Below are 27,248 nucleotides of genomic sequence, written 5' to 3' on the forward strand. Positions count from 1 at the left end.
CCAAGCTCTATCACAACCGGCCATGATTGGGAGTCCCATAGGGCGGTGCACAATTGTCACAGCGTCGTCCAGGTTAGGGTTTGGCCGGTGTAGGCCAGTCATTGTAAATAAGAATTTGTTCTTACTGACTTGACCTAGTTAAATAAAGGTTAAATCAATACATATATATATATATATATAATAATTGTAACTATCTGAAAAGTCCAGGCCTTTCAGTCATCCCAGCCTATTACGGTATTTACTAGCGCTCTGCAGTCTTCTAGCTACTTGTTCGTACATGGTTTCAACTCTCATCAATGTCTTCATCTAATCCTTGTTTTCATTCAGTACACTGTATAACACACGTTGTTCAATCTGTTCAGGTTGTAACTGTTGTTCTTCCCTGTCTCAGCCTCCCTATTCAGAGATCATAGATGAGTGTACCAAGTTCCTCTGTGTGAGCGGCCAGCTGGTCCGATTCAACATGTCCCAGAACTGTCTGTATAACTCCACCCCTCCTAACTGCGGCCTGCTCGGCTTCGCCATCCTGGTCAACGGGGACAAGTGCTGCCCGCAGTGGGACTGCCCATGTGAGGACAACTGCTAGCCCACACACATTCACAGTAGTAGACACGCACTCCAGTGGAGGCTGGTGGGAGGAGCTGTAGGAGGATGGGCTCATTGTAATGACTGGAATGGAATAAAAAGGGAGTCAAACATGTTGTTGTTTCCATATGAATGATGTGTTTGATAACTTTCCATTTATTTCACTCCAACCATTAAAATGAGCCCGTCCTCCTATAGCTCCACCCACCAGCCTCCACTGGCACACGCACACGCACACACACACACAGCCTCCCTGTCAGGCGTTTCTCAGTCATAATGTCCTGTTTCTTGCTGGTGTTGTCCTGTCTCCTCCAGGTCGCTGCTCAGTGTTCCCCGACCTGAACGTGATCACGTTTGATGGTAACAGCGTGGCCATCTACAAGGCTACCTCCTACATTGTGACCCAGCTGCCCAGCGAGACTGTCAGCATCGTGGTCCAGGAATGCCCCGCTGACTCAGACACGGTGAGGATGAGGGTACATTGGGTAACTGTAACGCCGGTGTCCCCAAAATGGCCACCTCAGAGAAAGTGAGGCCATGAATCTATAGACTTTACAGTAGGTAACTGTAACGCCGGTGTCCCCAAAATGGCCGCCTCAGACATAGTGAGGCCCTATACTGTAGCTACAGTACCTTTGCAGAAAGTATTTTAGTGGCGATAAGCAATAAATATGGTGATAAAGGACATCCTTGTCTTACACCCCTATATAATGTAAAATTCTCAGGAAATGATCATTATTCATTCACATGTCGAGTAGTTGTATATGACTTTAATCCCTTTTATTAGAGATTCTTAGCCTTTGTAAATAAAATAAAAAAGTAATCTGGAATATTTGTTCTTCTGTTTCCATCCAAAGCTGCTGTGGAATTTCACCAACCTGTGTCTAGTGGTTTTGAACATTACCCACAAGTCCAACCACCTGGTCATCAACAGACTGCAGAGGAGGGTCAGTCTGTTCCTTCATCTCTTCTTCATCTCTTCTTATCTCTTCCTATCTCTCCTTATCTCTTATCTATTCTTAATCTCTTCCTATCTCTTCTTCATCTCTTCATCATCTCTACTTCATCTCTTCATCATCTCTTCTTCATCTCTTCATCATCTCTTCTTCATCATCTCTTCTTATCTCTTATTAATCTCTTCCTATCTCTTCATCATCTCTTCTTCATCATCTCTTCTTCATCATCTCTTCTTCGTCATCTCTTCTTATCTCTTATTAATCTCTTCTTCATCTCTTCTTCATCTCTTCTTAATCTCTTCCTATCTCTTCATCATCTCTTCTTCATCATCTCTTCTTATCTCTTCTTCATCTCTTCATCATCTCTTCTTCATCATCTCTTCTTCGTCATCTCTTCTTATCTCTTATTAATCTCTTCTTCATCTCTTCGTCATCTCTTCTTCGTCATCTCTTCTTCATCTCTTATTAATCTCTTCATCTCTTCTTCATCTCTTCTTAATCTCTTCCTATCTCTCTCGGTCTAACTAGCCCTTTATTCACCAATTTGACTACAAACAGAATCAAAGTCAATGTAAAGTAGAAAGAGTTCATCCTAGACCTAAAAAGTGATGAGATGTTAATTAACTTGCCATACACACTACAGTAGTATTTGTAGGCCTGTCTATATTAGGAAATACAGTACCCCTCAACATATAGGATTTTGACATATCTTTTCTGTCTGTCAGCTGTATGTGAACTCGAGGTACGCCAAGCCGAGGTTCAAGAAGTTTGGCTTTGAGATCCTGGACACCGGCAACATGTATCTGATCCGGACACCGGCGGGCCTGAAGCTGCAGTGGTTCCACAGCACGGGCATGTTGGTCATCGAGACAGAGAGCTACAACAGCAAACTGCCCACCATGGGCCTCTGTGGTATGTTGTGTAGGTAGAACTTATGAGGATGTTGGTATGGGGTTTACCAGGACAATGCTATGTGGTTTACCAGGACAATGGTATATAGTTTACCAGGACACTGGCATGCGGTTTACCAGGACACTGGCATGTGGTTTGCCAGGACACTGGCATGTGGTTTACCAGGACACTGGCATGTGGTTTACCAGGACATTGGCATGTGGTTTACCAGGACACTGGCATGTGGTTTACCAGGACACTGGCATGTGGTTTACCAGGACACTGGCATGTGGTTTACCAGGACACTGGCATGTGGTTTACCAGGACACTGGCATGTGGTTTACCAGGACACTGGCATGTGGTTTACCAGGACACTGGCATGTGGTTTACCAGGACACTGGCATGTGGTTTACCAGGACACTGGCATGTGGTTTACCAGGACAATGGCATGTGGTTTACCAGGATAATGGCATGTGGTTTACCAGGACACTGGTATGTGGTTTACCAGGACACTGGTATGTGGTTTACCAGGACACTGGCATGGGGTTTACCAGGACACTGGCATGGGGTTTACCAGGACACTGGCATGGGGTTTACCAGGACACTGGCATGGGGTTTACCAGGACACTGGTATGTGGTTTACCAGGACACTGGCATGCGGTTTACCAGGACACTGGCGTGCGGTTTACCAGGACAGTGGCGTGCGGTTTACCAGGACAGTGGCGTGCGGTTTACCAGGACACTGGCGTGCGGTTTACCAGGACACTGGCGTGCGGTTTACCAGGACACTGGCGTGCGGTTTACCAGGACACTGGCGTGCGGTTTACCAGGACACTGGCGTGCGGTTTACCAGGACACTGGCGTGCGGTTTACCAGGACACTGGCGTGCGGTTTACCAGGACACTGGCGTGCGGTTTACCAGGACACTGGCGTGCGGTTTACCAGGACACTGGCGTGCGGTTTACCAGGACACTGGCGTGCGGTTTACCAGGACACTGGCGTGCGGTTTGCCAGGACACTGGCGTGCGGTTTACCAGGACACTGGCGTGCGGTTTACCAGGACACTGGCGTGCGGTTTACCAGGACACTGGCGTGCGGTTTACCAGGACACTGGCGTGCGGTTTGCCAGGACACTGGCGTGCGGTTTGCCAGGACACTGGCGTGCGGTTTGCCAGGACACTGGCGTGCGGTTTGCCAGGACACTGGCGTGCGGTTTGCCAGGACACTGGCGTGCGGTTTGCCAGGACACTGGCGTGCGGTTTGCCAGGACACTGGCGTGCGGTTTGCCAGGACACTGGCGTGCGGTTTGCCAGGACACTGGCGTGCGGTTTGCCAGGACACTGGCGTGCGGTTTGCCAGGACACTGGCGTGCGGTTTGCCAGGACACTGGCGTGGGGTTTGCCAGGACACTGGCGTGGGGTTTGCCAGGACACTGGCGTGGCGTTTGCCAGGACACTGGCGTGGGGTTTGCCAGGACACTGGCGTGGGGTTTGCCAGGACACTGGCGTGGGGTTTGCCAGGACACTGGCGTGCGGTTTGCCAGGACACTGGCGTGCGGTTTGCCAGGACACTGGCGTGCGGTTTGCCAGGACACTGGCGTGCGGTTTGCCAGGACACTGGCGTGCGGTTTGCCAGGACACTGGCGTGCGGTTTGCCAGGACACTGGCGTGCGGTTTGCCAGGACACTGGCGTGCGGTTTGCCAGGACACTGGCGTGCGGTTTGCCAGGACACTGGCGTGCGGTTTGCCAGGACACTGGCGTGCGGTTTGCCAGGACACTGGCGTGCGGTTTGCCAGGACACTGGCGTGGGGTTTGCCAGGACACTGGCGTGGGGTTTGCCAGGACACTGGCGTGGGGTTTGCCAGGACACTGGCGTGGGGTTTGCCAGGACACTGGCGTGCGGTTTGCCAGGACACTGGCGTGCGGTTTGCCAGGACACTGGCGTGCGGTTTGCCAGGACACTGGCGTGCGGTTTGCCAGGACACTGGCGTGCGGTTTGCCAGGACACTGGCATCCATTTGAAGTGGAGTGGTATGGAGGCTGGTTGTAGTGTGGTTCCCAAGTGGAACACTATTCCATATTTATAACACTCCTTTTGCCCCGGCCCTGGGTTCAAAGGTAGTGCACTAGGGATAGGGTGCCATTTGGGACGTACCCTAGGACCTCACCTGCTATAACCATTCAGGTTGAGTAGGGTCCATGGGTTGAGTAGGGTCCATGGGTTGAGTAGGGTCCATGGGTTGAGTAGGGGCCATGGGTTGAGTAGGGGCCATGGGTTGAGTAGGGGCCATGGGTTGAGTAGGGGCCATGGGTTGAGTAGGGGCCATGGGTTGAGTAGGGGCCATGGGTTGAGTTCATCTTCTGGCTCCCCGCTCACTATCCCTCCCTTCTTGCATTCTGGCCATGGCCTTGCCCCCCGACGCATGTTCTCTCTCACTCTTTCTCTCCCCCTCTGTTCCCCTCAACCGATCACCTCTCCCTCCCGCTCTCTCTTACTGCATCTCGCTCCTCTCCTCTCGCTCTCGCTCTCTCTCTCTCTTACTGCATCTCGCTCCTCTCCTCTCGCTCTCGCTCTCTCTCTCTCTTACTGCATCTCGCTCCTCTCCTCTCCTCTCCTCTCTTCTCTCCCTCTCGCTCTCTCTTACTGCATCTCGCTCCTCTCCTCTCGCTCTCGCTCTCTCTCTCTCTTACTGCATCTCGCTCCTCTCCTCTCCTCTCGCTCTCGCTCTCTCTTACTGCATCTCGCTCCTCTCCTCTCCTCTCGCTCTCTCTCTCTCTTACTGCATCTCGCTCCTCTCCTCTCCTCTCGCTCTCGCTCTCTCTTACTGCATCTCGCTCCTCTCCTCTCCTCTCGCTCTCTCTCTCTCTTACTGCATCTCGCTCCTCTCCTCTCCTCTCGCTCTCGCTCTCTCTTACTGCATCTCGCTCCTCTCCTCTCCTCTCGCTCACTCTTACTGCATCTCGCTCCTCTCCTCTCCCTCCCTCTCTCTCTTACTGCATCTCGCTCCTCTCCTCTCCTCTCCTCTCTCTCTTACTGCATCTCGCTCCTCTCCTCTCCCTCCCTCTCTCTCTTACTGCATCTCGCTCCTCTCCTCTCCTCTCTCTCTTACTGCATCTCGCTCCTCTCCTCTCCCTCCCTCTCTCTCTTACTGCATCTCGCTCCTCTCCTCTCCCTCCCTCTCTCTCTTACTGCATCTCGCTCCTCTCTCTCCCTCTCTCTCTTACTGCATCTCGCTCCTCTCCTCTCTCTCCCTCTCTCTCTTACTGCATCTCGCTCCTCTCCTCTCCCTCCCTCTCTCTCTTACTGCATCTCGCTCCTCTCCTCTCTCTCCCTCTCTCTCTTACTGCATCTCGCTCCTCTCCTCTCTCTCCCTCTCTCTCTTACTGCATCTCGCTCCTCTCCTCTCTCTCCCTCTCTCTTACTGCATCTCGCTCCTCTCGCTCTCGCTCTCTTACTGCATCTCTTTCTTGCTCTTGCTCTCGCTCTCTCTCTCTCTCGCTCTCCTTGTGTCTCTCCCTATTCCCCCCCCCCCCCCCCCCCAGGTTGCTGTGATGGTAACCCGGCCAACGACCTGATGCTGTCCAATGGGACGACAGTCGGGGAGAGCGAGGACCCAGCGGTGTTCATCGACAGCTGGCAGGTCCCCAACACCACTAGTTACATCAGCCACAGCCGGCGCAGAGAAGTCAACTGTTCCACCAGCGACTGTTCCCAGTGTATGACCATGCTCCGAAACACCTCCTTCAGCCCCTGCCATGCTTTTGTAGGTTCACTGCTTCTCTCTCTCCCTCGTCATACAGTACCCTCCCATCCCAATACAGTACCCTCCCATCCCAATACAGTAGCCTCCCATCCCAATACAGTACCCTCCCATCCCAATACAGTACCCTCCCATCCCAATACAGTACCCTCCCACCCATCCCAATACAGTACCCTCCCACCCATCCCAATACAGTACCCTCCCACCCATCCCAATACAGTACCCTCCCACCCATCCCAATACAGTACCCTCCCATCCATCCCGATACAGTACCCTCCCACCCATCCCGATACAGCACCCTCCCACCCATCCCGATACAGCACCCTCCCACCCATCCCGATACAGCACCCTCCCTCCCATCCCGATACAGCACCCTCCCATCCCGATGCAGCACCCTCCCATCCCGATGCAGCACCCTCCCATCCCGATGCAGCACCCTCCCATCCCGATGCAGCACCCTCCCATCCCGATGCAGCACCCTCCCATCCCGATGCAGCACCCTCCCACCCCGATGCAGTACCCTCCCATCCCGATGCAGCACCCTCCCATCCCGATGCAGCACCCTCCCATCCCGATGCAGCACCCTCCCATCCCGATGCAGCACCCTCCCATCCCGATGCAGCACCCTCCCATCCCGATGCAGCACCCTCCCATCCCGATACAGCACCCTCCCATCCCGATACAGCACCCTCCCATCCCGATACAGCACCCTCCCATCCCGATACAGCACCCTCCCATCCCAAAGCAGCACCCTCCCATCCCGATGCAGCACCCTCCCATCCCGATGCAGCACCCTCCCATCCCGATACAGCACCCTCCCATCCCGATACAGCACCCTCCCACCCCGATACAGCACCCTCCCACCCATCCCGATACAGTACCCACCCTCCCATCCCAATACAGCACTGTAGATGTGTTTAAACAGAAAACAGAAAAGGTGATGTTGTATTTGTTGTAATGTACCGCAGGTTCCTCCCAGTACGTTCTGTGAGGTGTGGGTTCGTGACGCGGAGTACGTCAACAACCCGTGTGTAGCGTTGGCTGCCTACGTGGCGTCTTGTCATAAGTTCAACGTCTGCATGGAGTGGAGGAGCTCAGACTACTGTCGTAAGGACCGGCTGTATTCTACTGTACTAACGGGCAACATGGCTTCCCGAGCACAGACACACGAAGCCATACACTCACACTATAACGTTTCCCTGTCAGTCAATACACTGTAACGTTTCCCTGTCAGTCAATACACTATAACGTTTCCCTGTCAGTCAATACACTGTAACGTTTCCCTGTCAGTCAATACACTTACAGTATAACGTTTCCCTGTCAGTCAATACACTATAACGTTTCCCTGTCAGTCAATACACTATAACGTTTCCCTGTCAGTCAATACACTATAACGTTTCCCTGTCAGTCAATACACTCACACTATAACGTTTCCCTGTCAGTCAATACACTGTAACGTTTCCCTGTCAGTCAATACACTCACACTATAACGTTTCCCTGTCAGTCAATACACTATAACGTTTCCCTGTCAGTCAATACACTCACACTGTAACGTTTCCCTGTCAGTCAATACACTGTAACGTTTCCCTGTCAGTCAATACACTGTAACGTTTCCCTGTCAGTCAATACACTGTAACGTTTCCCTGTCAGTCAATACACTATAACGTTTCCCTGTCAGTCAATACACTCACACTGTAACGTTTCCCTGTCAGTCAATACACTATAACGTTTCCCTGTCAGTCAATACACTCACACTGTAACGTTTCCCTGTCAGTCAATACACTATAACGTTTCCCTGTCAGTCAATACACTCACACTGTAACGTTTCCCTGTCAGTCAATACACTCACACTGTAACGTTTCCCTGTCAGTCAATGTCATTGTGTAAAGCAAAAGACAAAGTTCTGCATTATGGACATGATAATATTGAATCAAGCTCTGCCGCCTGTCGTGGTTCTGATCCAGTTTATGAACAGTTTAAAACAGTGTTGTCTCACCTCTCTCCTCTCCCAGCCTTCATGTGTCCAGACCAGCTGCGTTACCAGGCCTGTCTGCTGACCTGTACAGCCCAGTCCTGCTCCAACCATGACTTTGACCACGACCCTGAGCAGTGTACAGGCCTGACAGAGGGATGTGTCTGTCCTGAGGGCACTCTGCTCCATCGACCCTACTCTGCCCTCTGCATCCCCCCTGAGAAGTGTGGTAAGCCTTCACTGATCTACCTTCGCCATCACACAGACAATCAAATGAACACTGGTCAACATTCAAATGATACAGAACACCCGGTCCCGTGTGGCTCAGTTGGTAGAGCATGGCGCTTGCAACGCCAGGGTTGTGGGTTCAGGGTTCAATTCCCACGGGGGGGCCAGGATGAATATGTATGAACTTTCCAATTTGTAAGTCGCTCTGGATAAGAGCGTCTGCTAAATGACTTAAATGTGTTTAGTGGAATAGACTTATTGTAAGTCACACTGAGTAATAACATCTGAGTAGTGCACGGTACACTTCAATACATTGTTATCTGTGTGTCTCGCAGCCTGTACGGACAGTTCCGGTGTACCCCGTGCTCCTGGCGAGGTGTGGAAGGCGTCTAAAGATGGCTGCTGTATGTATCGCTGTGACAACGACAATATCGTTCCCGTGGAGTATAACTGTTCCGCCGTGCCTCAGCCGCTCTGCCGCAGGGCCGGGGAAGTGGTCATCAGTCTGGCAGACGACACCTCCTGCTGCCCACAGAAAGCCTGCGGTAAGAAACTGGCACATTGCTATAGTACACTGTACAATTCAAGTTAGGTTGAATATGATATACCTAAAACATATTTTTATTAAACCAAATAACTTCAAACAGTGGTGGAAAGTACTCGATTTTAAATAATTGAGTAAAAGTAAAGATACCTTAATAGTAAAAAAAATAGGTCAGATGAAGCAGATGCTAAACTACAGGACTGTTTTGCTAGCACAGACTGGAATAGCGGTGAGGGTAGGTAGCAGCACATCTGCCCCGCTGATCCTCAACACTGGAGCCCCCCAGGGGTGCGTGCTCAGTCCCTTCCTGTACTCCCTGTTCACCCACGACTGCACGGCCAGGCACGACTCCAACACGAAGTTTGCAGATGACACAGCAGTGGTAGGCCTGATCACCGAAAACGATAAGACAGCCTATAGGAAGGAGGTCAGAAACCTGACCGTGTGGTTCAAGGACAACAACGTCTCCCTCAATGTGATCAAGACAAAGGAGATGATTGTGGACTACAGGAAAAGGAGGACAGAGCACGCCCCCATTCTCATCGACGGGGCTGTAGTGGAGCAGGTTGAGAGCTTCAAGTTCCTTGGTGTCCACATCGCCAACAAACTAGAATGGTCCAAACACACCAAGACAGTCGCGAAGAGGGCACGACAAAGCCTATTCCCCGTCAGGAAACTAAAAACATTTGGCAATGGTCCTGAGATCCCCAAAAGGTTCTACAGCTGCAACATCGAGAGCATCCTGACTGGTTGCATCACTGCCTGGTACGGCAATTGCTCGGCCTCCGACCGCAAGGCACTACAGAGTGTAGTGCGTATGGCCCAGTACATCACTGGGGCTAAGCTGCCTGCCATCCAGGACCTCTACACCAGGCGGTGTCAGAGGAAGGCCCTAAAAATGGTCAAACCCCAGAAACCCCAGTCATAGACTGTTGTCTCTACTACCCCATGACAAGCGGTACAAGCAGTCTAGGACAAAAAGGCTTCCCAATAGTTTTTACCCCCAAGCCATACGATTTCTGAACAGGTAATCAAATGGTTACCCGGACTATTTGCATTCTGTGTCCCCCCCCCCCCCCCCCCGCCCCCCCAACCCCTCCTTTACGCTGCTGCTATCTCTCTGTTTATCATACATGCATAGTCACTTTCTATACATTCATGTACATACAACCTCGATTGGCCCGGCCAACCAGTGCCCCGCACATTGGCTAACCGGGCTATCTGCATTGTGTTCCGCCAACCCCTCTTTTACGCTACTGCTACTTTCTGTTCATCATATATGCATAGTCACTTTAACCATATCTACATACTACCTCAATCAGCCTGACTAACCGATGCCTGTATGTAGCCTCGCTACTGTTATTTTTCACTGTCTTTTTACTGTTTTATTTATTTACTTACCTATTGTTCACCTAATACCTTTTTTGCACTGTTGGTTAGAGTAAGTAAGCATTTCACTGTAAGGTCTTTATTTGTTTGTTTTTTGTTGTTGTATTCGGCGCGCGTGACAAATAAACTTTGATTTGATTTGTAACAAGTTGACCTCTACTCAAAAAGAATGAATCTGATGGCCCTGAAAACAACTGTGAAGGAACGTAAAGACTTCAGAGCTCAACTCAATGCCAACAGGAACCTGAGTTCCACTTAAACAATGTAGGAACGATGTTTAGGTGGCCATGATGTAATGTGATTGGTTTGTATTGTTCTGATGGTGTCTGTCTGTCTGTCTGTCATCCAGTTTGTAACCAGACCCTGTGTGACATCTTCCCCCCGGAGTGTCAGTATGGAGAGAAGCTGGTGTCTTACTTCAGAGAGGACTCCTGCTGTCCAGACTACGTCTGTGGTGAGAGGGCCTCTCTTCTGTATAATCACCACCACTAGGCCATATGATAATACTATGCTATATGATGATACCAGGCTATATGAGGATACTAAACTATATGATGGTACTAGGCTATATGATGCTACTATTCCATATGATACCAGGCTATATGATGATACCAGGCTATATGATGATACCAGGCTATATGATGATACCAGGCTATATGATGATACCAGGCTATATGATGATACCAGGCTATATGATGATACCAGGCTATATGATGATACCAGGCTATATGAGGATACTAGGCTATATAATGATACTATTCTATATGATGATGCTAGGCCATTGAGATAGATATGTTTAAAATATGTGTTGTGTGTGTATTTCTGTGTGTGTGTGTGTGTGTGTGTGTGTGTGTGTTGTGTACAGAGTGTGACCCAGAGCGCTGTGAGTCAGACATCCCAGCCTGTAGAGAGGACCAGACCCGCATCGCCACCAGGGCTGATGGCAGCTGCTGCCTGGCACACATCTGTAGTGAGTCAACAATGACCACAACACAACCACAACCACAACACAACCACAACCATAACCATGACCACAACCTGACCACAATGCAACCACAACGCAGCCATAACAAACCTGCACCATCCCACAACATAACCACAACCATGACAACCATGGGCTCCCGAGTGGCGCAGCGGTCTAAGGCACTGCATCTCAGTGCTTGAGGCGTTACTACAGACACCCTGGTTTGAATCCAGGCTGTATCACAACCGGCCGTGATTGGGAGTCCCATAGGGTGGCGTACAATTTGTCTGGGTTTGGCCGGCGTAGGCCGCCATTGTAAATAAGAATTTGTTCTTAACTAATTTGCCTAGTTAAATAAAGGTTACATTTAAAAAATATATATATATATCTAAAAAAAAATGTAAATAACAGACCTGCACCATCCCACAACATAACCAGAATATTATTATTAATCATGCCATTATACACATTGTTAACGTTGTGTTTTTCTGTCACTGTGGTGTCCCCTTTCTCCAGTGTGATGTGTCTACTTTCTCCAGTGTGTTGATGTGTCCTTTCTCCAGTGTGTTGATGTGTCTCCTTTCTCCAGTGTGTTGATGTGTCTCCTTTCTCCAGTGTGTTGATGTGTCTCCTTTCTCCAGTGTGTAGATGTGTCTCCTTTCTCCAGTGTGTTGATGTGTCTCCTTTCTCCAGTGTGTTGATGTGTCTCCTTTCTCCAGTGTGTTGATGTGTCCTTTCTCCAGTGTGTTGATGCGTCTCCTTTCTCCAGTGTGTTGATGCGTCTCCTTTCTCCAGTGTGTTGATATGTCTCCTTTCTCCAGTGTGTTGATGTGTCCTTTCTCCAGTGTGTTGATGTGTCTCCTTTCTCCAGTGTGTAGATGTGTCTCCTTTCTCCAGTGTGTTGATGTGTCTCCTTTCTCCAGTGTGTTGATGTGTCTCCTTTCTCCAGTGTGTTGATGTGTCTCCTTTCTCCAGTGTGTTGATGTGTCTCCTTTCTCCAGTGTGTTGCTGTGTCTCCTTTCTCCAGTGTGTTGATGTGTCCCCTTTCTCCAGTGTGTTGATGTGTGTCCTTTCTCCAGTGTGTTGCTGTGTCTCCTTTCTCCAGTGTGTTGATGTGTGTCCTTTCTCCAGTGTGTTGATGTGTCTCCTTTCTCCAGTGTGTTGATGTGTCTCCTTTCTCCAGTGTGTTGATGCGTCTCCTTTCTCCAGTGTGTTGATGTGTCTCCTTTCTCCAGTGTGTTGATGTGTCTCCTTTCTCCAGTGTGTTGATGCGTCTCCTTTCTCCAGTGTGTGGATGTCTCCTTTCTCCAGTGTGTTGATGTGTCTCCTTTCTCCAGTGTGTTGATGTGTCTCCTTTCTCCAGTGTGTTGATGTGTCTCCTTTCTCCAGTGTGTTGATGTGTCTCCTCTCTCCAGTGTGTTGATGTGTCCCCTTTCTCCAGTGTGTTGATGTGTCTCCTTTCTCCAGTGTGTTGATGTGTCCCCTTTCTCCAGTGTGTTGATGTGTCTCCTTTCTCCAGTGTGTTGATGTGTCTCCTTTCTCCAGTGTGTTGATGCGTCTCCTTTCTCCAGTGTGTGGATGTCTCCTTTCTCCAGTGTGTTGCTGTGTCCTTTCTCCAGTGTGTTGATGTGTGTCCTTTCTCCAGTGTGTTGATGTGTCTCCTTTCTCCAGTGTGTTGATGTGTCTCCTTTCTCCAGTGTGTTGATGTGTCTCCTCTCTCCAGTGTGTTGATGTGTCTCCTTTCTCCAGTGTGTGGATATCTCCTTTCTCCAGTGTGTTGATGTGTCTCCTTTCTCCAGTGTGTTGATGTGTCTCCTTTCTCCAGTGTGTTGATGCGTCTCCTTTCTCCAGTGTGTTGATGTGTCTCCTTTCTCCAGTGTGTTGATGTGTCCCCTTTCTCCAGTGTGTAGATGTGTCTCCTTTCTCCAGTGTGTTGATGTGTCCCCTTTCTCCAGTGTGTTGATGTGTCTCCTTTCTCCAGTGTGTTGATGTGTCTCCTTTCTCCAGTGTGTTGATGTGTCCCCTTTCTCCAGTGTGTCGATGTGTCTCCTTTCTCCAGTGTGTCGATGTGTCTCCTTTCTCCAGTGTGTCGATGTGTCCCCTTTCTCCAGTGTGTTGATGTGTCCCCTTTCTCCAGTGTGTTGATGTGTCCCCTTTCTCCAGTGTGTTGATGTGTCTCCTTTCTCCAGTGTGTTGATGTGTCCCCTTTCTCCAGTGTGTTGATGTGTCTCCTTTCTCCAGTGTGTCGATGCGTCTCCTTTCTCCAGTGTGTTGATGTGTCCCCTTTCTCCAGTGTGTTGATGCGTCTCCTTTCTCCAGTGTGTTGATGCGTCTCCTTTCTCCAGTGTGTTGATGCGTCTCCTTTCTCCAGTGTGTCGATGCGTCTCCTTTCTCCAGTGTGTCGATGCGTCTCCTTTCTCCAGTGTGTCGATGCGTCTCCTTTCTCCAGTGTGTCGATGCGTCTCCTTTCTCCAGTGTGTCGATATGTCTCCTCTCTCCAGTGTGTTGATATGTCTCCTTTCTCCAGTGTGTTGCTGTGTCTCCTTTCTCCAGTGTGTTGCTGTGTCTCCTTTCTCCAGTGTGTTGATATGTCTCCTTTCTCCAGTGTGTTGATGCGTCTCCTTTCTCCAGTGTGTTGATATGTCTCCTTTCTCCAGTGTGTGGTTCATGTTTGGAGGTGGTTCCAAACTGCCAGGATGGAGAGGTGTTGACAGTGGACGCCAACAGTACAGACCTCTGCTGTCCTGTCTACCACTGTGGTGAGTACAACACACACACACACACACACACACACACACACACACACACACACACACACACACACACACACAGTCACAGTGTCTCTGATTCCTGTGTGTGTGTGCAGTGTGTGAGCCGTACCGGTGTGCTGAGTTGTCATGTCCCTTGGGGATGTCTGCTGTCACCGTGTCCCCTCCAGACCACTGCTGTCCCCTGCACACCTGCGGTAAAGTAGCACCCCTTTCTGTTTCTTACTCCATCAGTTAATAGGGGGGGCGTGTGTCCTTCTCCATCACGTAATAGGGGAACGTGTGTCCTCCATCACGTAACAAACTGTTGGCCTCCAGTTGAATCACTAACTCTCATGTAGTTTATTCATTTCCCCCCAAAAAAGCATAAATGATATATATTTTTTTTTGTTTCCCTGTTTTTTCAGAGTGTGCGTGTGACACACTGTCGAAGCCAAAATGTCTTCTGGTAGGTTTCTGTATGATTCCACATGTTAATGGATGTGTTCCTGTTATCTCTGTAGTGGTTGTGTCCGTGTTATCTCTGTAGTGGTTGTGTTTGTGTTATCTCTGTAGTGGTTGTGTTTGTGTTATCTCTGTAGTGGTTGTGTTTGTGTTATCTCTGTAGTGGTTGTGTTTGTGTTATCTCTGTAGTGGTTGTGTTTGTGTTATCTCTGTAGTGGTTGTGTTTGTGTTATCTCTGTAGTGGTTGTGTCCGTGTTATCTCTGTAGTGGTTGTGTTTGTGTTATCTCTGTAGTGGTTGTGTTTGTGTTATCTCTGTAGTGGTTGTGTTTGTGTTATCTCTGTAGTGGATGTGTTTGTGTTATCTCTGTAGTGGACGTGTCCGTGTTATCTCTGTAATGGATGTGTCCGTGTTATCTCTGTAATGGATGTGTCCGTGTTATCTCTGTAGTGGATGTGTCCGTGTTATCTGTAATGGATGTGTATCTCTGTGTTTGTTTGTGCTGTATAGCTGTGCTGTTCGCTGGCTGACATGTTGTCTTCTGAATAGGGAGAGACCATGCAGGTGGACAGGGCTTTCCTAACAGACCCAACTAACCAGTGTTCCTGTAAGAGATTTAACTGTGGTAAGTGCACGGGTATCATTAGACAGTAACCCACCTTTTCCATTGTACTATAATTTCATATTTCGTATTATACAAGTGTGTTCATGTATAGTACATTTTCAATTAATGTGTGTTCATGCATGTCTGTGTCTGTACCTCTCTTACAGTGCGTGAGGCGGTGTGTGTGGACGGGGAGCGGGGTGTTATGCGTCCGGGACAGACCCTCGTGGATCACAGTGAGGAGGGGGTGTGTCTCACCACCCAGTGTAGCCACAGTCTGGATCCCACCACGGGCTTCCACCACCTCCGCACCGCCACCACCAACTGCTCTGCTCAGTGCCAACCGGTTAGTCAGTTAGCATCAGGATGCTAATGTCTGATACCTCAACTGCTACCAATGCTACTATTGCTGATGCTATTCAGTACTACTCGCCTAATGCTAGTATCTGATACCTCAACTGCTACTTATGCTACTACTGCTGTTACTATTCAGTACTACTAGCCTACTGCTAGCATCAGATACCTCAACTGCTACCAATGCTACTATTGCTGTCACTATTCAGCAGTAGCCTACTGCTAGCATCTGATGCCTCAACCGCTACAAATGCTACTATTGCTGTCCCTCTTCAGTACTCCTAGCCTAATGCTAGCGTCTGATACCTCAACTGCTACAAACACTACTACTGCTGTCACTATTCAGTACTACTAGCCTACTGCTAGTATCTGGTACCTCAACTGCTACAAATGCTACTACTGCTGTCGCTATTCAGTACTACTAGCCTACTGCTAGTATCTGATACCTCAACTGCTACAAATGCTACTACTGCTGTCACTATTCAGTACTACTAGCCTACTGCTAGTATCTGATACCTCAACTGCTACAAATGCTACTACTGCTGTCACTATTCAGCAGTAGCCTACTGCTAGTATTGCTAATACAGGTACTATTACTCGTACTACAGTATATATGAATATATCAACTCAGGAAAATAAGAAATGTCCTTTTTTCAGGACCCTGTCTTTCAAACATAATTCGTAAAAATCTAAACTTCACAGATCTTTGTTGTAAAGGGTTTAAACACTGTTTCCCATGCTTGTTCAATGAACCATAAACAATTAATGAACATGCACCTGTGGAACGGTCGTTAAGACACTAACAGCTTACAGACGGTAGGCAATTAAGGTTACAGTTATGAAAACTTAGGACACTAAAGAGGCATTCCTACTGACTCTGAAAAACACCAAAAGAAAGATGCCTAGGGTCCCTGCAAGGAGGCATGAGGACTGCAGATGTGGCCAGGGCAATAAATTACAATGTCTGTACTGTGAGACGCCTAAGACATCGCTACAGGGAGACAGGACAGACAGCTGATCATCCTCGCAGTGGCAGACCACATGTAACAAACACCTGCACATGATCGGAACATCCGAACATCACACCTGTGGGACAGGTACAGGATGGCAACAACAACTGCTCGAGTTACACCAGGAACGTACTATCCCTCCATCAGTGCTCAGACTGTCCGCAATAGGCTGAGAGAGGCTGGACTGAGGGCTTGTAGGCCTGTTGTACGGCAAGTCCTCACCCGACATCACCGGCAACAACGTCACCTATGGGCATAAACCCACCATCGCTGGACCAGACAGGACTGGCAAAAAGTGATCACATCTGGGACCTGTTGGATTGGATGGTGAGGGCTAGGGACATTCCCCCCAGAAATGTCCGGGAACTTGCAGGTGCCTTGGTGGGGTAACATCTCACAGCAAGAACTGGCAAATCTGGTGCTGTCCATGAGGAGGAGATGCACTGCAGTACTTAATGCAGCTGGTGGCCACGCCAGATACTGACTGTTACTTTGGATTTTGACCCCCCCCCCCCCCCTTTGTTCAGGGACACATTATTCTATTTATGTTAGTCACATGTCTGTGGAACTTGTTCAGTTTGTCGCAGTTGTTGAATCTTATGTTCATATAAATATTTACACATGTTAAGTTTGCTGAAAATAAATGCAGTTGACAGTGAGAGGATGTTTCTTTTATTGCTGAGTTTATGTATATATATACACACTACCGGTCAAAAGTTTTAGAACATCTACTCATTCAAGGGTTTTTCTTTACTTTTTACTATGAAAAGCTCAAATAATCAAAGAGAAATGACAATCCATCATTACTTTAAGACATGAAGGTCAGTCAATACGGAACATTTCAAGAATTTTGATAGTTTCTTCAAGTGCAGTCGCAAAAACCATCAAGCGCTATGATGAAACTGGCTCTCAAGAGGACCGCCACAGGAAAGACCCTGTATTTATTAGTTACCAGCCTCAGAAATTGCAGCCCAAATAAATGCTTCACAGAGTTCAAGTAAGACACATCTCAATGTGTGAATCAGGCTTTCACGGTCAAATTGATGCGAAGAAACCACTACTAAAGGACACCAATAACAAGAAGAGACTTGCTTGGGCACGAGCAATGGACATTAGACCGGTGGAAATTTGTCCTTTGGTCTGATGAGTCCAATTTGGAGATTTTTGGTTCTAACCGCTGTGTTTTTGTGAGACGCTGTGTGGGTGAACAGATGATCTCCGCATGTGTATTTCCCACCGTGAAGCATGGAGGAGGAGGTGTTATGGTGTGGGGGTGCTTTGCTGGTGACACTGTTGGTGGTTTATTTACAATTTACACTTAATCAGAATGGCTAACACAGCATTCTGCAGTGATACTCCATCCCATCTGGTTTGGGCTTAGTGGGACTATCATTTGTTTTTCAACAGTAAAATGACCCAACACACCTCCAGGCTGTGTAAGGGCTATTTTACTAAGAAGGAGAGTGATAGAATGCTGCATTAGATGACCTCCACAATCGCCCGACCTCAACCAAATTGAGATGGTTTGTGATGAGTCGGACTGCAGAATAAAGGAAAAGCAGCCAACAAGTGTTCAGCATATGTGGGAACTACTTTAAGATTGTTGGAAAAGCATTCCAGGTGAAGCTGGTTGAGAGAATGCCAAGAGTGTGCAAAGCTGTCAAGGCAAAAGGTGGCTTTGAAGAATCTTAAATGTAAGATATATTTGGATTTGTTTAAAAAAAAATGTGGTTACTACATGATTCCATAAGTGTTATTTCATAGTTGTGATGTCTTCACTATTATTCCACAATGTAGTTAATATGAAAAATAAAGAAAAACCCTTGAATGAGTAGATATTCTAAAACTTTTGACCGGTAGTATGTATGTATGTATGTATGTATGTATGTATATATATATATATATGTATATATATATATATACTATAACTATTACTACAGTGTATATGTTACTGTAGGCCTGTACTATCTTTTAGAACCAGATATACATCCCTCCCAAAGACCAAACGATGTGCTGTGGTGTCTGCAAGAACATCTCCTGTCTCTACCACAATGACAACGGTACTGCACTCCTCTACAAGGTACAGTACAGCAATGGTTCACCCTCTGGACAGGCCAGGTACCCCCAGGTTATCTAATCAGTCCTAGTACTACCCTCTGATAGGCCAGGTACCCCCAGGTTATCTAATCAGTCTTAGTACTACCCTCTGATAGGCCAGGTACCCCCAGGTTATCTAATCAGTCCTAGTACTACCCTCTGATAGGCCAGGTACCCCCAGGTTATCTAATCAGTCCTAGTACTACCCTCTGATAGGCCAGGTACCCCCAGGTTATCTAATCAGTCCTAGTACTACCCTCTGATAGGCCAGGTACCCCCAGGTTATCTAATCAGTCCTAGTACTACCCTCTGATAGGCCAGGTACCCCCAGGTTATCTAATCAGTCCGAGTACTACCCTCTGATAGGCCAGGTACCCCCAGGTTATCTAATCAGTCCCGGTACTACCCTCTGATAGGCCAGGTACCCTCAGGTTATCTAATCAGTCCCGGTACTACCCTCTGATAGGCCAGGTACCCCCAGGTTATCTAATCAGACCCGCTGATAGGCCAGGTACCCCCAGGTTATCTAATCAGACCCTCTGATAGGCCAGGTACCCCCAGGTTATCTAATCAGACCCTCTGATAGGCCAGGTACCCCCAGGTTATCTAATCAGACCCTCTGATAGGCCAGGTACCCCCAGGTTATCTAATCAGTCCTGGTACTACCCTGTGATAGGCCAGGTACCCTCAGGTTAACAACACTGCAGATCATCAAGGTAAAGTAATATTGTATTGATCTGGATGATTGTATTGATGTTTCAGCCTGGGAAGTCGTGGGTGTCAGACTGTATGAAGTATGACTGTACCGACACACTGTCAGGCCCTACCCTGGTGTCCTACTCATTCAGCTGTCCACCCTTCAACCAGACAGAGTGTATGAAGGTACGGTTAACACACACACACACACACACACACACACACACACACACACACACACACACACACACACACACACATATGTTTTGGTCATTCTTTGTAACACTACTACCTCTCTCTGATGTTATTTAGTTGACCTTTAACCCCTGAGATGTGACTGTTGTCTCCACTCTAGATTGGTGGAACCATTGTAAGTTACATGGATGGATGCTGCAAGACATGTGAGTAAAGAGAAAGACAACCTGTCCAGCTATAGTTTCTGGGTAGCTTCCTGTACGCCCATATTTAGTCTCTCCCTGTACGCCCATGTTTAGTCTCTTCCTGTACGCCCATGTTTAGTCTCTCCCTGTACGCCCATGTTTAGTCTCTCCCTGTACGCCCATGTTTAGTCTCTCCCTGTACGCCCATGTTTAGTCTCTCCCTGTACGCCCGTGTTTAGTCTCTTCCTGTACGCCCGTGTTTAGTCTCTTCCTGTACGCCCATGTTTAGTCTCTTCCTGTACGCCCATGTTTAGTCTCTTCCTGTACGCCCATGTTTAGTCTCTTCCTGTACGCCCATGTTTAGTCTCTTCCTGTACCTCCATGTTTAGTCTCTCCCTGTACCTCCATGTTTAGTCTCTTCCTGTATCTCCATGTTTAGTCTCTTCCTGTATCTCCATGTTTAGTCTCTTCCTGTACGCCCATGTTTAGTCTCTTCCTGTACGCCCATGTTTAGTCTCTTCCTGTACGCCCATGTTTAGTCTCTTCCTGTACGCCCATGTTTAGTCTCTTCCTGTACGCCCATGTTTAGTCTCTTCCTGTACGCCCATGTTTAGTCTCTTCCTGTACGCCCATGTTTAGTCTCTTCCTGTACGCCCATGTTTAGTCTCTTCCTGTACGCCCATGTTTAGTCTCTTCCTGTACGCCCATGTTTAGTCTCTTCCTGTACGCCCATGTTTAGTCTCTTCCTGTACGCCCATGTTTAGTCTCTTCCTGTACGCCCATGTTTAGTCTCTTCCTGTACGCCCATGTTTAGTCTCTTCCTGTACGCCCATGTTTAGTCTCTTCCTGTACGCCCATGTTTAGTCTCTTCCTGTACGCCCATGTTTAGTCTCTTCCTGTACGCCCATGTTTAGTCTCTTCCTGTACGCCCATGTTTAGTCTCTTCCTGTGCGCCCATGTTTAGTCTCTTCCTGTGCGCCCATGTTTAGTCTCTTCCTGTGCGCCCATGTTTAGTCTCTTCCTGTGCGCCCATGTTTAGTCTCTCCCCACCTTTTTCTACTGAAGGTAATCTTTGTTACTTGTTTGTCTGTTAACGTGTGTTTCCCAGTACATGTTTGTCCTTCAGTTTATGACCTCACCACTTCAATCAGACATTTTCTCACTCCGCTTATGCTGAAAATAGATTTTCCCCCCCATTTGCGGAAACTACCTACTGTTTTAGGCAATACCTACAGCAATATGATGTTGTGGCTCCTATGCCCCCCCCCCCCAAAGGGTCTATTCAAAGTAATAGGAACAGATGCTTTTCAGTGAAAATAACCAACATAATCTAATCTGACATCCATGTAACTGTCACTGCCAGAGGAATTCAACATCCATACATGAATTGGTTCACACACCAATGTACAAATGTAAACCAACAGTTTTAACAACCCCCAGTATTGTACATATAAATGCTACTACAGTATTTACGGTAACTTCATTGAAAAGCATATAGAACTAGATAGATAGAGCTGTGTTACTTCTCTTCATTTTTGTGTGTTCCCGTGTGCAAGCTGACCATCATGTACCAACCCCCCCCCAGGTACCGGATATTCTCTCTTTCCCTTCCCTGTTAGTCCCCTGACACCCACAGTTAACACAAACTGTGAACGAGGTACCCGTCATTGATATAGAGCTCTATGAGACAACGAGGCTTGCCAGCACCATTGTTGATATCCAACAATGTACTCCCTTTATATTTTTTACAGAAACAATTACAGTACAGGACAAGTCAAAACAGACTCTAAAAAACAAAACGCATTTTTTTGTTGTCATCCACTATTTTGTTGCCATTTTTCCTCCAATTGTCCTCTGCGGATCACATGACACAGCTAAATCTTTCCCCATTTTGCACTGTCGGGGCAGTGCATTGTTGATCGCCAACAATGTACTGTTGGTAGTGGCCGAGTAGTCTGCAGTCGTTTAGACGTCTGCATGGGGTGTGTCTTGAACTGTAGTAGGTCATCTTTTAGTACTGCTGAACACTGGTGTGGGGGTTTGGACTGTAGTAGGTCATCTTTTAGTACTGCTGAACACTGGTGTGGGGGTTTGGACTGTAGTAGGTCATCTTTTAGAACTGCTGAACACTGCTGTGGGGGTTTGGACTGTAGTAGGTCATCTTTTAGTACTGCTGAACACTGCTGTGGGGGTTTGGACTGTAGTAGGTCATCTTTTAGTACTGCTGTACACTGGTGTGGGGGTTTGGACTGTAGTAGGTCATCTTTTAGTACTGCTGAACACTGCTGTGGGGGTTTGGACTGTAGTAGGTCATCTTTTAGTACTGCTGTACACTGGTGTGGGGGTTTGGACTGTAGTAGGTCATCTTTTAGTACTGCTGTACACTGCTGTGGGGGTTTGGACTGTAGTAGGTCATCTTTTAGTACTGCTGTACACTGGTGTGGAGGTTTGGACTGGCGCTAATGTTTTTGGCTAATATGGTATAAATTTGTATCCATTTATAAAATAATTGCGTGATCCTCTTTATGTATTTAATACTTGCATAGTTTCCCCCATCCTAGTCTTCCTGAAAAATGATGTGCGGTAGCACTGAAATATTTTATGCCATATTACCCAAACATTAACATCACCTGCTAACAAGTACTAGATGGACTCTGGTGAAAGGGTATCTGTTATACTTTTATTAGAGGTTATAGTGGGCTTTTCACTCTTACGATAACTGACGTATCCGTGTTACTAGGCGATAAATGTAAGAGATTACATTAGCTCCATGCATTGTAACAGGGATATGTCATTTGTCATGCTTCTTTTTTTGGGGGTCATGAACTATTGCAAAAAAATATTATGGCATACACATAATGTCAGTCTTATAACCGTTAGATTGTCAACATTATGTCTTCTGCTTGAAGTAGTTGAAAGTAGACCCTTGTCAATAGGTACAGAGGGTAATAACGTGTTATCACATAGAGTTCTTAGTAACACATGTTGGTTGATTGACTGGGCCGCTACGTGGGGGAAAGAATTCCGTGATGGAATTACACCGTTGGTCAACATGTTGTTTTTTTGTTGACACTGACATCTCGTCTACACAGAGGATTAACCAATAGGCTTATGCATCGCAGACCTCTCATACAATTGATATTGAAGAATGAAATATTTCTGGCCTCCCTAAACCATTTCATATTAAGAACAACAGTGCCGTCGTGGGGTATTGTAGCTAACCAAAGCCTTGTTACTTTATGTCCAATTTACCTTCTGACAGCATGACAAGTTGTACTGTTTTTGCTCCCTCCGTCTCTCTCTGTTCATGTATTCCTTCATGGTTTATACTTCCTTTCTATACGGCTGGCAGATCAGAGTTCTGGTCTAATGGTTGTTCTTCAGAACCAGATCCAGACTGATGGGATGTGTGGTCAGAACCAGATTCAGACTGATGGGATGTGTGGTCAGAACCAGATTCAGACTGATGTGATGTGTGGTCAGAACCAGATTAAGACTGATGGGATGTGTGGTCAGAACCAGATTCAGACTGATGTGATGTGTGGTCAGAACCAGATTAAGACTGATGGGATGTGTGGTCAGAACCAGATTCAGACTGATGTGATGTGTGGTCAGAACCAGATTCAGACTGATGTGATGTGTGGTCAGAACCAGATTCAGACTGATGTGATGTGTGGTCAGAACCAGATTCAGACTGATGGGATGTGTGGTCAGAACCAGATTCAGACTGATGGGATGTGTGGTCAGAACCAGATTAAGACTGATGGGATGTGTGGTCAGAACCAGATCCAGACTAATGGGATGTGTGGTCAGAACCAGATTAAGACTGATGTGATGTGTGGTCATTGTATTTGTGAACCCTGCAGGTAAAGAAGATGGGAAGTCCTGTCAGAAGGTGACAGTAAGGATGACGATACGGAAGAACGACTGTCGCAGTAACAGACCGGTACGTTTTTTTTGTCTTAATTGATTCTGACCTGGTTAAATAAATGTTACATCAAAATGTAGGAACAGCACTATGTCTGGGAAACTTGTTTCGGGATGAGTAGGAGGGTCAAGCCCGTCATAGATTATTGTGCCACATCTTCATCACGATAACGGCTTTTATCATGATGTCTTAAAAAAAAAACGCAATAAAAAGCTAATCTTTATGTAGCATTAAGGATAATTCATAGCCCATCTATGCCACCTGGATTAAAGAGGTACGGTCATTTTACAAGGCGTAGATCAGCTACGAACTGTTCTGAATGCTACATTTGGCGTAGTCGGCAGGATTAGGATATTCACATTTAGCATTACATCCCCCTTGTTACATTTTGTTGTTGGTTTTTCCTCCAGGTCAACATAGTGTCATGTGACGGGAAGTGTCCGTCGGCCAGTATTTACAACTACAACATCAACACGTACGCCAGGTTCTGTAAGTGCTGCCGTGAGATGGGGCTGCAGAGGCGCTCCGTGCAGCTCTACTGCAGTGGCAACTCCACGTGGGTCAACTACTCTATACAGGAACCCACCGACTGCTCCTGCCAGTGGTCTTAGTGGCCACAAAGAGACACACACATGACCGTATGAACACAAATTACATATACACGCACACACACACACACTGCAGAGACACTACTATTGTATGTCAGAGGGACAAGAGAAGGTTGGGTATACGTTGAGTGGGTTTGTGGCTTTGGGCAGTTGAAGGTGGGTAGGGATGTGTATGGTTGAGTGGGTTTGGGGCTTTGGGCAGTTGAAGGTGGGTAGGGATGTGTATGGTTGAGTGGGTTTGGGGCTTTGGGCAGTTGAAGGTGGGTAGGGATGTGTATGGTTGAGTGGGTTTGGGGCTTTGGGCAGTTGAAGGTGGGTAGGGATGTGTATGGTTGAGTGGGTTTGGGGCTTTGGGCAGTTGAAGGTGGGTAGGGATGTGTATGGTTGAGTGGGTTTGGGGCTTTGGGCAGTTGAAGGTGGGTAGGGATGTGTATGAACACAGCACATGATGGCGTCTATACAGGCTGAGAGGAGGAGGAAGCTATGAATGGCTGTCATCCTACCTAACCAAAAGGCATCGTTACACTTCATGTTGTTGTTTTTTGTTTCTCTTTATTTAAACTCTGCATTTCTATCTCTGAGAGTCAGTCTAGATGTCAGGTAACTTTGTGTATCCAGAGCTGTAGGTTCAGTTTCGGTTGGAAATGGTGTATTTCACAGTTTGTTACTCTTCATATATCTCATTGGTAGCTCTTTCAGAGGCGTGGTCAAGTCCACAAAAAGCCACAACAATTTGAAACATAATTTGAGTATGTTTTCGTTGACATTAAGAATACACAGCTTTAGTACTGTAGCTAAATTCAACTCCAAAGTGTATTGTACTACACATACACTACCATTCAAACGTCTGGGGTCACTTTGAAATGTCCTTGTACACAATAACTACAACTAGCTGATACACAATAACTACAACTAGCTGATACACAATAACTAACTGATACACCACAACTAACTGATACACAATAACTACAACTAACTGATACACAATAACTACAACTAACTGATACACAATAACTACAACTAACTGATACACAATAACTACAACTAACTGATACACAATAACTACAACTAACTGATACACAATAACTACAACTAACTGATACACAATAACTACAACTAACTGATACACAATAACTACAACTAACTGATACACAATAACTACAACTAACTGATACACTACAACTACAACTAACTGATACACTACAACTACAACTAACTGATACACAACAACTACAACTAACTGATACACAATAACTACAACTAACTGATACACAACAACTACAACTAACTGATACACAACAACTACAACTAACTGATACACAACAACTACAACTAACTGATACACAACAACTACAACTAACTGATACACAACAACTACAACTAACTGATACACAATAACTACAACTAACTGATACACAATAACTACAACTAACTGATACACAACAACTACAACTAACTGATACACAACAACTAACTGATACACAACAACTAACTGATACACAATAACTACAACTAGCTGATACACAATAACTACAACTAGCTGATACACAATAACTACAACTAACTGATATGCAAAATGGTGAAACTGTGTAGCAAAAATAAGCAAACGTGTGCAGCCCCGCAAGTATGTGGTATCCATTTTGTGTATCGAACTGTGGCCTTGTGGGGCGTACATACCTAGTGTAGGAATTAGATCTGACTCGAAGCCAGCCCCACTCTATATGTAGGTAAAACGTGAGAGTATTTAGTCCAACATTAACACTGAATTCAGACATCAAATTGTGCCTCATTTTGTACATAAATACATTCCCTGTCTTTGTGCCTTTTGTGGAAGTAAATATTTTTACATTTAAAAAAATATATATATATTTAGATGTAATACTTTTAGAGAGTTTTAACACTTCAATCTGCTGTATATCAAGTGATATTAAATATGCTTAATGTAACCATACTAGAGGTGTTGCTGAATAATTACGAATCAAGCTGTATGTCGAGCACTTTATTTATTTTCTGTTCAACTTAGCACAGCGTTCATTATTTTGGTATTGGTGATTTTTGTCAACACAGTTTTGTCAAGCATTTGGTCCTGATATATTTAATCGACACTAGCACAAGCCAAAACTGGTTTGGTTGCAGACCAGAAGTTATTATTTTTTTTAACAACTTTAATTTGTGGACATTTTTTGAAATTGAGAATGTTAGGGGGGAAAACAATGTAAATGGATTTTTACTGAGAGGTTGAAAGAATCGCTTTTTTGAAATCACTTTGTTTATAATACAGTAACTTGGTTGACAATAAGGTCTCCCGTTTTTACATCTTCAAAATGTGTTTTTTTGTCACTTGATCGTATACATATTTTTAACAAATAAATATTCACAGCATAATACAAATTTTGTGAAATGTGTGGTGTCAATAATAAGAGTTGTGATTGCTTATGCTTAACGTGTTTTCAATAAGTTAAGTTCATTGTAAAGCTAATTGTTGAATTGTGTTATTATTGGGGATATGAAACAACGCCCACAGGTTAGTGTAGTGAAACTGAACGTGTACCATACTAAATGTACATTTGAATTTTCAATAAATATTTCCTTAGAAAACCCTGATTTATCCTGACTGATTTCTGTATAGATGTTTCTAATGTTATACAGTGTACATGTTTTTGTGTGTAGATTGATATTCAGGACACATCATGTTTTGGTCAGTATTGGCTACATGTTGGTTACTTTAGTCATATTTAGTGTATCAGCACATTACAATAGACTAGTTGATCATCCTACAGGGAACATGCTGGAGCTTTAGATTTTTGTTATTTTATTTAACCTTTATTTAACTAGGCATGTCAGTTAAAAATAAAATATTATTTACAATGACGGCCTACCCCGGTCAAACCTGGACGTGTGTCGTCCTGTGGGATGGGATACAGCCTGGGTTCCAACCAGGGACTGCAGTTGACACCTCTTGCACTGAGATGCAGTGCCTTAGACCGCTGCCCCACCCGGGAGCCCAAGGGATTTTAGCAGACACAGTGCCTACGACTGATGTGTGTCAAAGCAGAGTGCCTCCACCAAT

General features: G+C 46.4%; 1 protein-coding gene across 1 annotated transcript in view; it reads left to right on the forward strand.

The window, feature by feature from the left end:
• The window catches only part of otog (otogelin), a 125,042-nt gene extending 98,266 nt beyond the window's left edge, over positions 1-26,776 (forward strand). The window contains exons 37-56 of the mRNA XM_055898895.1: positions 392-569; positions 901-1,049; positions 1,443-1,532; positions 2,267-2,453; positions 5,976-6,196; positions 7,162-7,300; positions 8,206-8,394; positions 8,729-8,938; positions 10,676-10,780; positions 11,192-11,296; positions 13,948-14,049; positions 14,157-14,255; positions 14,466-14,506; positions 15,051-15,126; positions 15,273-15,451; positions 18,445-18,549; positions 19,329-19,448; positions 19,618-19,663; positions 23,509-23,588; positions 23,981-26,776. Coding sequence (XP_055754870.1) covers positions 392-569; positions 901-1,049; positions 1,443-1,532; positions 2,267-2,453; positions 5,976-6,196; positions 7,162-7,300; positions 8,206-8,394; positions 8,729-8,938; positions 10,676-10,780; positions 11,192-11,296; positions 13,948-14,049; positions 14,157-14,255; positions 14,466-14,506; positions 15,051-15,126; positions 15,273-15,451; positions 18,445-18,549; positions 19,329-19,448; positions 19,618-19,663; positions 23,509-23,588; positions 23,981-24,181 — 2,622 coding nt within the window. The 3' untranslated portion in view covers positions 24,182-26,776. The remainder of the gene's footprint in view (positions 1-391; positions 570-900; positions 1,050-1,442; positions 1,533-2,266; positions 2,454-5,975; positions 6,197-7,161; positions 7,301-8,205; positions 8,395-8,728; positions 8,939-10,675; positions 10,781-11,191; positions 11,297-13,947; positions 14,050-14,156; positions 14,256-14,465; positions 14,507-15,050; positions 15,127-15,272; positions 15,452-18,444; positions 18,550-19,328; positions 19,449-19,617; positions 19,664-23,508; positions 23,589-23,980) is intronic.
• Positions 26,777-27,248: the final 472 nt, after the last annotated feature.

Source organism: Salvelinus fontinalis, chromosome 35, assembly GCF_029448725.1.
Source record: "Salvelinus fontinalis isolate EN_2023a chromosome 35, ASM2944872v1, whole genome shotgun sequence".
NCBI lineage: Eukaryota > Metazoa > Chordata > Actinopteri > Salmoniformes > Salmonidae > Salvelinus > Salvelinus fontinalis.